General features: G+C 48.9%; 1 protein-coding gene across 1 annotated transcript; it reads right to left on the reverse strand.

Moving 5' to 3' along the window:
- Positions 1 to 469: 469 nt before the first annotated feature.
- HMOX1 (heme oxygenase 1) lies at positions 470 to 6746 on the reverse strand. Its single transcript, XM_064455653.1, has 5 exons — positions 6590 to 6746; positions 6145 to 6265; positions 3318 to 3809; positions 2713 to 2821; positions 470 to 1208 (listed from the first exon to the last, which is right to left on the reverse strand). The coding sequence occupies exons 1-5, from the start codon at positions 6619 to 6621 to the stop codon at positions 1072 to 1074; spliced, it is 891 nt and encodes a 296-aa protein (XP_064311723.1). The 5' UTR covers positions 6622 to 6746; the 3' UTR covers positions 470 to 1071.
- Positions 6747 to 12413: the final 5667 nt, after the last annotated feature.

Genomic DNA, 12413 nt, shown 5'->3' on the forward strand with positions numbered 1-12413 from the left:
AAAACCTAGTGTGCATTTCATTTCTGGGTGGTGAAAACATACTCAGTTTTCTGATTCATGCTGAAGTTCTCGCAAAGGCTGGTAGCGGAGCCCTTAGCTGGTAGTGGTCAGGGAGAGCTGTCCTGGTTTAGACCAGCTGAGGGTCCTTCCCTTTTGCTTTTAATAGAATAGCAACCAGCTTTTACATATGGCTTCCACCCCTTAAAGATATTTTATCTGCTTGCAGGATTTCATGCCATTTCTAGAAATAGAGACCAGTGGGTAGGAGCTGAAGAAACCTGCCCCAGCTTGTAACAGGTTATTGTTAGCACTGAGTGGGAGCAGAGTCTGGCTCTGATGATCTCTCCCACTTTTGTCTATTGTAATGTCTCTGGAAGCAGCAGCTCCAAAAGACATAAAACTGGGAGGAAGAAAGACACCTCTTTTCTCCCCAGGTAAGGCTTTAATAATAGGAAACACCAGGCCTGAAGACTTTACATTGAAGTTTATTATGTGTATAAATTATAACCATACAAGAGAATGACATTTTATGTTCAACAACCGTCCTCTGCTTTTTTAAAAAAACCAAAAATGATTGGAAAAAGAATTAACAAAGACCCTCTAGTGTCATGTAAAACAGTCTATAATCCACAGGAGCCGTGTGGCTCCACAGAAAAAAGTGATCACAGTATTATCTAGCAGTATAAAAATGGAGCAAACAGAGCTCTGGGGAGCTTCGTATTTCTGAGGAAAGACAAGATGTCAAAGCTGCATTTCTGTTCCTGTAGGATTTTTGCAGGCACTCTGTAAAACAATGTCAATTTTTGGCCATTGTTTTTAGCCTTTTCTACCCTTAGTTTTTGGTGATAAAGTTAGTCTCTGAGAAGAGCTTACACCAAGCATGGGAGAGACTTTGCCTGACCTCCCCTTACAGCACTCTCTCTGATTTCTGGGGAGAAGAGTTTCCTAATATTAGTGGCAGAGCCAAGATCACAGTACTCAGTCAGGGGGAATTTCTCTCACAAGGACTGGGGAAGGTAGATTAGTTCAGGGCGAGGGAAGGCATGAAGAGAAGGTGAAGGTCCTGCTCTTTCACATAGCAAATAAGCCCAAGGCAACTGTCGTGGCTAGGAAGCTGAGTGCCAGGATCCACCGCAGCAGGGGAGTGGTGGGTATCATGTCTGTGTGTCTCCTGTTAGTCCTCTCACTTTCTTTCCCAGGTGCTGGACCTAAATCAAATAGGGAAGGGAAAAAAGAAAAGGTGAGTGAGAAGAGGTTGAGACAAGAAGCTGCTGGTATGCCACGCTTGCTCTCCCCAGTGCTGGAGCAGACCCTGCTGGAGTTGCTAAGGGGAGAAGGAAGAAGCTCAGAGCCCGGTTGGGCTCAGGGAAACAGCGGCAGCAGGTTCTGCTCTCTCGGTGTAGGTGAAGAAGGGAAGCAGCAGACTTGGCCTGGGAATCACGAAGGCTCACAACCCCTCTTCCTGGACGTGAGTACCAGCCTCTTCCCTTGTCTCCTTATGGGCTTATTAAATGCACTGCCCAGCTCCATCAAACCCCTGATGGGTGCAGAAGACAGCCGAATACTTAAGCCAAAAGGCATTTTGTCCCCTACATCTCATTGATTTAATTGGTTAGGCATTAAATAACCTTTAAAAGGTAGTCTTTAGCACTCCAGACAAATAATTTTCACAGTACAACTTTAGGATGGGATTCTTCATCCAACACCAAACTTTTCTGAAAATCCTACTTTTATGAATGTATTGGGAAAGGAGCAGGAATGTTTCACAGAGAACTTTTACTGCCTTTCCCAAAGAAGTTGCTTTAAGCTTCATTGTCCTGAGATGCACAAGATAAGGTTTGCTTTTCATTCTTTGCCACAGGAAAACTGTGGTTCAATGCCGTACGCACCGAAAAATCTCCCTTTCAGTTTCAGAATGGGTAGGTCATAAGAGCTTTTTTATTTGAATCACATGTCATCAGGGAAACCACTCTCCTCTGTAAATATCTGAGCCCGCTCCTCGTTCCCTCACAAGCCTGACTTCCTTGAAAAAGAATTGCTTTGCCTGCAGCTGCTGCTCGGGCTTTGCCCCGGTCAGGATCAGTTTTTGCCAGTAGATGGAGCTTTTTCAGTTTTACAAAGCTGCTGGGTAGCCTGTGCACCCCCACTTCCCAGCTGGTTACGTTTCACCGTCCAGAACAATGCTCAATATAAACCCAGCACACTTTCAAGAAGTGTTTTCAGTAAATTCTTCTGAAAGGCAGGAAAATGACCAGAGGGAGATTTAGTCCATAAGCACAGCCCGTGTAGGATAGGGCTGCGTGTCTGGAAGACACTTCTGCAGCATCGCGGCGTCACAGCTGATCTGGGCCCAAAATTGCAGCCTTTGCTTCTGTGAACTCAAGGCCAGTTTTTCTTGTGGACAAAACTCATGTGGCTAATGAACCTCACACCTGTTGAAACTGAGGAGAAGGAGAGGGGAATCTCTTCTTGTAAAACTCCCTCATTGACACTATTTTTGGAGACCCCACATGTCATGTGCTCTGTCATGTCTAGAAGCAGCTTTGCACGCACCGGTGCCACATCTTGCACTACCTACTGATGGCTGGAGAAGAGACGGGGCAAACACCTCATGCTCATTCCTCAGTGGCTTTTACAAACAAGAACAGAGGAAGGGAGGAGAACAAAACCACAAGGGGCAATGTTAAACACCTGCCCTTAAAAGTGTCTTACCGTGATCATGTGGTTTGTTAACGTTCCTTGCGCGAACCTCTGCCTTTGGCTGCACAGGGTGACCATTCTTCTGGCCCTTAGACACCAGCTCCTGCAGCGCCTCAAACATCTGAGAAGAGAAAACACTGTCTCATTACGCGTCTGCCTCTTCTTTCACTGGACCCCTTGCCCCTGCCCCAGGCACTTTAGGAAGTAGAGGAAGACACAAGCCTTCAGTCCAGGTCTCCTGGCACTTTTTACACAGAACATAATCTGCCTTTGGGGTCAAGCGCATATATTTCAAACTCCTTGTTTCTTTACAAGTTCTCTCTGAAGCTTGCAGCTCAGGAGAAGGCTATTGCCCATCTCATGATGGGAAGGAAAACAAGGTGCCTGTGCGTCTAGTCAGCATCCACAGAGGGCCTGTGGAGCTGTACTATTAGAATAACTTTTCAGAGACCAACCTTTTATTAGGCTCCCAGGTTGGACAAGTGTAGCCTTCCAACCCTGACTAGCTTGCCCTAATCCACAACTTCCTACAAGCTCCACAGCAGAAATACCGGCTTTGCCTTTCCTCTGTAGTTATTATCTTGTTTCAGAGAGGGTGTGGGCAGGCAGGTTGTTACCTGTATATTTAGCAGGAATGCTTTCTTGGCCTCCTCCAAGACTCTTTTCTTAGTGGAAAGATCCATCTCGAGGGCATTCATGCGGGAGCGATAGAGCTGCTTGAACTTGGTGGCATTGGACACTCCATCGAAGGTGAAGAAAGCCAGCCCTTCTCCAGTGCTGGGCAGCTGGAGGGACTTTTGGGCAATTTTCTTCAGCACCTGCCCCCCAGACAGGTCTCCCAAATACCGAGTGTAGGCATGGGCTACCAGGAGCTCTGGCTGGTTCTTGCCTACATAGTGAAGCCTCTCAGCATATTTCTGAGTAGCCTCAGGACAGGGGATCTCTTCCCTCCAGCTGCTGCCGTAGAAGTACTCCAAGTCTTTCTCCAAGGCAGCTTTCCGGTGCAGCTCCGCCGGAAAATACACAGGGGCATAAACTGGATTGTCCTTGTTACGTTCAATCTCTTCCTCCAGAGCAGAGTAGACGAAGTACAGGGATGCTGTAACCAGCTGAAAGAGAAGGAAGGGCATGAGCTACAGGTGCATCTGTCTGTCTTCTTCAGGTTTTGGGGACAAATCCTACTAACGAAAAAGTTACTTATGGGCACACCCAGTATGTCATGCACATATGTGATGTTGCAGGTTTCCCATGTGGAAAACAGAATTGCAAGGTGCAGTTTAGCCCTTCCCCTTCTGCTGGAGGCAGCCCTAAGCCCTTTCCAGCAGATATTGGTCTTACCTGCCCTTAAAAGCTGCTGCCTTCACTTTCAAGTTAAAGGTCTTGCAGCTTGATGTAATGGAAACTGGAGCCCTATTAAATCATGCCTGGTCTATTCTCCTCATCCCCTTCGTCAATAGAGAGCATATTCCCAAAGGATTATTTTCTGGTGCATTGTTCAAATATGAATGCTTCAATATGTGGCTTCCCTTTGCGGGGCCTTGTGAGATGATGACACACCCTGTTTATTTTTCAGCATATTTGTCCTGATGGCATCCCACCATCCTGGTAACTGAGGCACCACCGCTCTCCTCATTCAGACTCTCAAGTGGGGTTGCCTCCTTGGTTGCCCCGAGGAGACAAGATAAAAGGGGGCTGGAAGCACAGCCTGCCTCTGAAAGATGCCTTTGTGAGAGAGTACTGCGAGGCTATGTGTTCTCCTCTCTATTTTGAAACCATTGTTATTGTTGTTTTTCCAGCTTACGCGATACTTTCTTCTATCTGCCAGCTTTTCCACATGGTGCAAGACAATCTAGCTGTGTTCTTTCCTTCCCTGGGCTTTCTGTTTTCAGGAGCTGTGTACACATTTACACCACTCCTTCCTTACACTGGAATTCCTTATCAGCATCAAAGGTGAGTCAGGGTTGCGGTTGGGGGGTAAATTACACTCATGACAGGAGAGAAAGCAGTTTACTCTCCCACAAAGCAATCAGTTCTGCCATAAAAGAGGTGCTCTTTCAACTTTTTGCCACTGTGCCAGCAAATTGGACTTTGACAAGCAAAACGGTAGTCGCTTCGTTGTGGAAACAAAGATTCTGGGGAGTCACGTGTCAGGGTAGATACATAGGTTTGCCAAGAGAGTAAACAAAAATAGAAGGTTTCAAACAACAACCTGTTACTCAGCTTACTGGAAAAGAAACAAAATACGGGAACATTGCCTAAGAAATTAAGAAAATATAATTTGACTGGCTGTTTTCAGAGGTGGGTGGTGCCTAAATGGAAAATATGGCTTTTGAAAACTGTCATTATTTTTTAAAACCCACGCCACATCTGACTCCCCCTGACAGCATGTAAATATCTTCTAAGATACTGAGCTGTATTCCTGAAGGCCTGACTTTTTATGTTGTTGTCTGTCTCAAAGTTCACTGCCTAACCAATGCTGCATCTCTAACAGCAGGAATTCAGCACCTGAGATTAAATTTGTGCTTGACTAAGTATCCTGAATGTGACCTGTCAGAGATAAGTAGTCTTTTTCCTACTCTTGTCGATTTATTTGCCAAGGAACAATTCAACAACAGAGTAATTAAACCACAGGTTGGATCACTAGCTGTTATTTGCAAGCCCATGCGTCACATCCTATAGCCTCCCAGGAATTTCTGGCCCAGGTGCGAGGTTTGTTTTTGCTCATGGCTTTGTTATGTGGCTCAGATCCCAGGAATTGCGTATCTAGCCAGGTTAGGTGCAGACTAATAACTGCAAATGTTTCTCTTTTATCTTAAGAAAAGCAACAGGCCTCTTAGCAACAGACGTGGCTTGCTCAAACTCAGCCTGCCTTTCAGTTATTATTGTTCGTGATCTCAGCTCTGGTATAACCCAAGTCGCAACTGAAACATTGCAAAACTGAGTGCCAGAGGTGATCCCACGCCCTCACTTTCTCACTATTCCATCATTATTTCTACCTCTAGCTGCTTAGAGTGCTGTAAATTTAGTATTCTCCCTCTTTTTGGCATTTCAGCCACTCAAGTATCTGCACATAGTCATATTTCCATTAACTATCATTGCCAATAATTAACATGCAGGCATGTATAAAGAAAGAGAAAAGCAATTGCATTAATCCCATCAACCTCTTTGTCTTTTTATCCTGCTTCAGCTTGGCTGCACATCCTGATGTGTGCAGTCCTGCCCTGCCTTCTGCAAGAGGAGCTGGTAAGAACTAAGGGTGCTGGAGTTTGGTGAAAAGCATGTTTCGTATGGGAGGTGCTGATACCAGACAGCTGTAATGCAAAGGACCTCCTTCCTTGTGCGGTCCCCATCCTCCCCCGTTTAGTCCCTGTGCAGCCTATCTGATCAAATAGAGTATTTCCTGGCAAGGAAATCCCATCGCCAAGAAACGCTGCTATGAAATACCTTAAACTCCTGGAGCGACACCTGCCCCTTCTGGAAATTACTCATGAATGGTGTGTTCTCCGCCTGCTCGTGCACTTCCTTGGTAGCTTCCTTCATCAGTTCTGACAGGTCCTTGGACATGCTGGGGAAGAGCAGCAAAAGAGATGTCAGTGCTGTCGCTTTCCTCTGGCAAAACGGATCTTAGCTCTCTAGGAAAAAAGGGTGAAAATGGGATGGCAGGAAAAGGAGCAGAGCATTCCCGAGAGCCACGGATGGGAACAGAGGAGTGCCAGCATCCCCAATGCTGTCCTGAGTGAGGAAGACTGACAGACTCCATCCAGAGGTGAAAGCAGAAGCATGCCATTCCCTGCAGAGCAGAAACAGGAACAGCATGCCTAAAAGCAAGGGGAGAAACATGATACTCTTCCGGCAAAAATTTTCGCTCTTGTTCCCGTCCCACTCTCACCTCTCGGAGTTGTGTGTCTGGGAAGTTTCCATGTTTCTCCACTTCGTTTCACTCCTTGCTTCCCTGATGTTTTTTCTTGCTCGTGCTTTCCTCCTTCCCTTCTGCTCCCAGGACAGCGAGGCTCTGAGCTGGGCAGCCCAGCTCTCGCATCCAGTTTTATAGTGCCAGGCCACGTGAGCAGCCGAACTGCTGACCTCAGTGTGAGCACAAACTTCTTGCAACACAACTGCACTTCCCTTTCCAGCGTGGCTGTCACCCTCTTCTTCCCTGCAGCCCCAAAGGACCAGAAGGAAGTAACCTGATGCGTCTTGATAACTAAGCACAAAGAAGAGGATATCCAGCAACTTCTCCTTCAAGTATGCCTGGCTCGGTAACCCTTTCAGAGCAGCACCCATGGCAGGCAGAGCCCAGGTGCTGCAAGAGGTGCTCATTGTGCTGGGGGCAGCGGTGTTGGACAAGGAGGGGTGGATTTACAGAGCTAATGCCTGGGGCAGGGTGGGCAGCCCCCTCTCCCTACACCCTGGTCTGTGTCCCCGCTGCACCCTACCTGGGGACAACCCCCATCCTCATCTGCCCTAGCACGACTCAGGTATAAACATCTTATTTCCCATGGCTGTGCACACCTTCAGAGAGCCTTTCAGGTAACACGGTACTTGTGGGCCACGGGACGGGGAGCTCAGCACTACAGGTTAGGAGCACCCCCCTCACAGCAGGGAGCACAGGAGGGACCCTGGGGGCAGCCGGGGTAATCCAGCTGCTGTGGCACGTGCATGCGCCAGCTCTGGTCTGCAAATGCCAGAACTGCCCTTGCACAGTGCTGGGCGCTGGTGAATAAACCTTGTCACTTTGCACAGGACCAGCACAGGTGTGCTTGTGCTTATGCACAGAGAAGTCCTTTGCATGCTCCCTTGTGCATGGTAAAAAAATGCTGTCTGATTTGTGTGGCAGCTGGCCCCTGCCGTTACCACAGCTCTGTGCAGGGCGATTTAGGAGAATAGCACTCCATCTCCTAAATACCCAGAAGGCTGGGGTGGCTGGTGGACTGAAAAGATGTCATACAAGACTTGGGGGAAACTGAGGAAGTCTGCAGAGACTTTCAAAGGGAAATAATTTCTATTTTTGGGGAAAAGAGGGTTGGACAAGGTGCTTTGGCCTGTAGCTAGTGGCTCTGCTGTTTTCTCTGGTGAAGTGGTCAGTGGGGCAGCCAACAGATGAAGCGGGGCCCTTCTTTTCCAACTGTAGCTGTGCTGGAAGAAGGACTAGCCCCGATGGACGATGTATTGGCCAGCTGTACTTTGGAAAACCACAAATTTTGCTTTCAACCCAAAGAGCAGGGCACTTAGAGCCAGCATTCCCCTGCCGCTGTGGGGGTGAGAAAGCCCCATACTGCAGTCGTGTGTGGGGTGGTAGGGACACAGAGCCTGGGGAGGAGGGGGAAGGACTGTGGCATGTTCTGTCTGTCTGTCCCCTCCAGCAAGTCCACTCTGTGGCTTTGCTGGTGGGTGTTGCCATCCAAGCCGTGTGCCTTGCGTGTCTCCTTGTCACTGCACCTACACCTGGCCACAACTGGGTTTGGTGTTTTAGGTTAGAAAGCTTTGTTGGAGGAAATATCCTTCCACGCTTGTTTTCTGACTTTAGCAGACATCTGGCACGCAGTGTAGTTCTCAGGAAGGATTACTCAGCGTTTCCACCCTGACTCAGCCAGACTTTTCCTGTCTTGCTTTTGTCTTTTAAAGCAACAGCGCACGCTAGCAAAAAAGCTGTCACATTCCACTCTTATCCCCATGCCATTGCAGACAACTTGCTTCTGGCTTGCTTGTTTTTCTGTAAGGTAAAATAAATATATCTCAGTATGTGTGAATCTTGAAGCAAGCATTACAAGGCCCCAGATATCCCAAGAGTGGACTCCTGTGCAGAGTCCATGGGAGCAGAGGGATGCATGGCCAGTCCCTCCTGAAAACAGTGATGCCATTTTGCCACAGGGATGGCCCTGAAATGAGCATTTCCCTCTGGCATCGCTCCTTAAACCTCATATTTTTTCTATCCTTTTCAGTGAGTCCTATTCTGACACAGGAAGCTGGAACACAGATTGAACTTGTAGTTCTGGTGGAGGGAAGTAGGAAATATATGAGAATATGAAAATGAATAATATTATTCATTTTATGAAATAATATGAAAAAAAAATCCAACCTTCAAGCCCTGCCACTCCTTTCATCTCTGTTCTGCAGCTCTGGTAATGCACCCAGTTCCTCCCCAAGGACTTTCTGGTTGCTTTCAGGACAGTGCTTTTGTCCCCTGCCTGCCTGCCTGCTTCCAAGAGGCTGCATGCTTGGAGGCACTATGAAGGATGTATCCAAAAGGTCCTCCTCCTTCCTTTTCATCCAGGGTTGAGGCAGATGTGGATGTGAGACTGAGGGGAAGAAAGAGAGTGTGTCTAGTCATGTCGTTGCCATTCTGGGAAGGATACTTCTTCCCAGGAATAAATCATGGCTCATAATCACACTGCCCCAGGACATGGAGCCAATTTACCTCCTTCTAGATCTTGGAGCATTACCTTCTCTTGGTTGGACACAAGAGAGAAGGTCCCTACTGCAGCTCACCTCTGCTGTGAGCTTTCCACAGGTGCAGGCAAGCAAGCTGTGCCCCATAACTGATTGATGCTGTCTGATCTCTATCTGATTAGGCTTACTTGTAATGGAGCAGCTGTGAGACTGGGCCCAGCTCTCTGGAAAGGCCCAAATGTCCTGCAGCAAGATGGAAGGAGAACTGAAAGTGGGGTGTCATCATGTTTGCAGTTGCTGGCCTGGGGTGTTTCTGGTCCCATCCAGTGCTCAGCAGCGAGGACTCGTATTGCTTCTGCTGTGCTGTTGCGATGTGGTGTGTGGAAGGTTAATGACACCGAGTGTGCCAATGTGCTGGCAGAGATTTGTGAGGGACTGTCCTTTCCTCGAAGAGATCTTGGAAAGTCAACAGACACTTGAGAGCAATGCACGGGGAAGGAGGTGTGTACTTTTAGTGGGAAGAACAAACTGTCCCCCAGAGCAACTCGCTCTGGATGTAGTGGGCCACAGAAAAGCAGAGGTCAGCCCGCATCCAGGTCACCGGGACATTTTGCTTGGACCTCATCAAAGTATCAGACTGGTGGTCTCCCCTGTGCCTGCCAGAAGTCCTGTCATCTCCTACTCTTCCAGCGAGCAGCAGCAGGGTGGTGCCGCAGCTACTCGCTGTGGGGGCAATGTGCATGGGCACCAGTGAAACTGCCCAGGAGATTTCTAGCAAAGATGAATCAAGTAGTCTCAGCCAAGATATTTGTATGGTTCCTGCTTGGCTTAAAAGCCTCCATCTGCACAGAGAAAATGCTTAATCAAGAGGTGGGTTAGATGAATGGTTAACAACACAAAGTTATTGAGGGTCGGTGTTTTCATCAGGGACAGGGAAGTGGGCGATTCTCTTCTCTTTATAGACTTAACAGCATGTTCTGTCAATAGATTTATGGTCAGAAATGTCTGGTGACACAGGCAGACACGGAGTGCCAAGTCAGCTCTCCTGAACCCGTGTGGGAAGCGCTGTTCCACGCTGGGGTCTGGCATGCAGCTCCTGGCAGCTCGGCTTGGCTCGGCTGAGCAAGGGAGGAACCACCCAGTGAAAACCAGCCTTCCGTGCTCGGAGGGGTTAATGGGTTGTCTTGGACTGTGACACAGCAAAATGCACCATGACACAGCAAAATGCAGTCTCCTGGTTTGCACCCGGAAGGCTGACTCGACTCAGTGACCAGGATTTGCTGTGTAATGGTAGGGGAAAAAAAAAACAAACAAAAACAAAAAGTTGCAGTAATGGATTAAAATCACTTGCTGAGGAAGGGAATCAGTGCTGGAGTATACAAGGATACTCTGTGGGTTAATCTGTATTTATCAAAGGGAGATTGCCCAGCCCAGCCTGTCCCTGGCAGAACTGACTGTGCTTGCAGCCGAAAGGATCAAACAATCCAAGTCTAGATCAAAGATATAGGTGAAAAAAGGGAGGTCGGGAGTGCAACGGCCTGGAAAGCCCCACGGGGAGCGCAGGCACTGCAGCTGTCCTCCAGACTGGCATTGCTGGTACCTTTGGGAGGGTCTTATAGACACGGCTGTGCTGGGCAAACCCCGCACATGAGAACCCCAGGGACCAACGTGGAGGGAGAGGGAGGTACAGGGAGGTGTCTCAGGCATAAATGAACGTGCATGACAAAAATAGGACACGCAGATTATAATACATATTTTTATAGATTTATGGATATATATGTGCTGCAGCGTATGGGTGTCTCTAGCACATAGCTACGAGCAAGCAGAGAGCTCTGAGCTGGCTGGGAAAAGAGCAGGGAGCAGGAGGGAGAACAGAGCAAGCACCCTGCAAGGCACATGTCTGCTTTGCGACCAGCGACCCAGGGTCAGGCAGTGACCTGAATGTGAAGCAGGTCTCCAGGTTATGGCTACACTGAAATGTTGGGGGAGGGCACACAGAGCCCACCACACTCCTCAGGGTCTCGGTGCTGCTGGGGATTTGCTTTGGGAGCAAAAGGGAGGTGTGGAAGGAAGTAGGGCAGTTAGCAAATAAAAACCCCATTTGTGCAAATGTTTCAGACTGTGCCACCTCCTTTGTTTCAGTGCTACAACCATGTAAAACAAAGTGTGCCCTGACTGCGAGACGGGACAAACTGTGAAAATCTGGGTTAGAAAATCACACATATGTAACAAGGAGGACCCTGTGCCACAGCTCACACCCCTTTCTCAGAGGAGGGGAGGAGATGGAGCTGGAAATCAAATTCTGCAAAGAGTGTGAGACCCAGACAACACCCCACCCCATCCCACCAAGGTTTCCAAACCACCTGTCCACGGTTCCCTGCCCCTGGGGTACAGGGAGACGTGTGTCCACCTCCTGCGTGGGGCTGCGCAGCTGACAGACCATGGGCAGCCGGGGCTGTTTCTGGAGAGTTCTCCGATTGTCCCGAGAAGTGGGACTGGGGCCAAGAGCAGCAGCTGCAATCTCAGGGCGGTGCGCAGGAAACCGCCCCTTAATAAACAGCCTCACATGGACCCTGCTCCACCGTGACTCAGCAAAAGAGCCGCTCCGCCACAGCCCGAAACCTTTACTCAGCAATACGGGGTGGCCCAGCATGACCCTGATTCAGCAGGACGCCCACGCTGGGGAAAGGGCGAGTCAGCATTAGTGGAAGGCAGGCTGTGGGGTTTTGGGGCTCATGCAAGAGTGGGGAGTCCCTGCGGGACATGTGGCATCACTGGCAGTGGCAAAATACTCCCCCTCCAGCTGTGCTTCCCAGTGCTCTGCAGCTGTATGGGGGGGGGTTGGGGGGGTGGGAAAGGTTAGAAAAGCGGGTGTCCCATGCCAGGAAAGCTGCCCACCTTGCTGACCTGGGGTCATGGAGGATCCTGTAGGCATCTGCCCTGGGACCGGGACAGTCTCCACTCCATACAGGGGGAATCGAGGCACGGGAACGCTGCTTTCTGGGGTGCTGGATGGGTGCCTGACTTTGCCTGTGCTGGTTGAAAACACCAAACCCAGGAGATACGGGGTGTGAGGAGTTTATTTTAGAGGCTGGTGTGCAGGGTGTGCTGAATTTAAGCAACTTACTAAAGGCCATAGAGGGTGCCTGTGGCATAGCCTGTGTCCTGCCCTTCACCCTCCATTTTTCTTCACTTATTACAGAAGATTGTTCCAGGGCAGGCAGGCAAGACTGAATTTACCTGACCTAGCTGCTATTTGAAAGAGCTTTGTTTTGAAAGTATGATGCTACATGCTAACAAGGAGGAATAAGAAAAGAGGGGTT

Source organism: Phalacrocorax carbo, chromosome 1 (genome assembly GCF_963921805.1).
Source record: "Phalacrocorax carbo chromosome 1, bPhaCar2.1, whole genome shotgun sequence".
Classification (NCBI taxonomy): domain Eukaryota; kingdom Metazoa; phylum Chordata; class Aves; order Suliformes; family Phalacrocoracidae; genus Phalacrocorax; species Phalacrocorax carbo.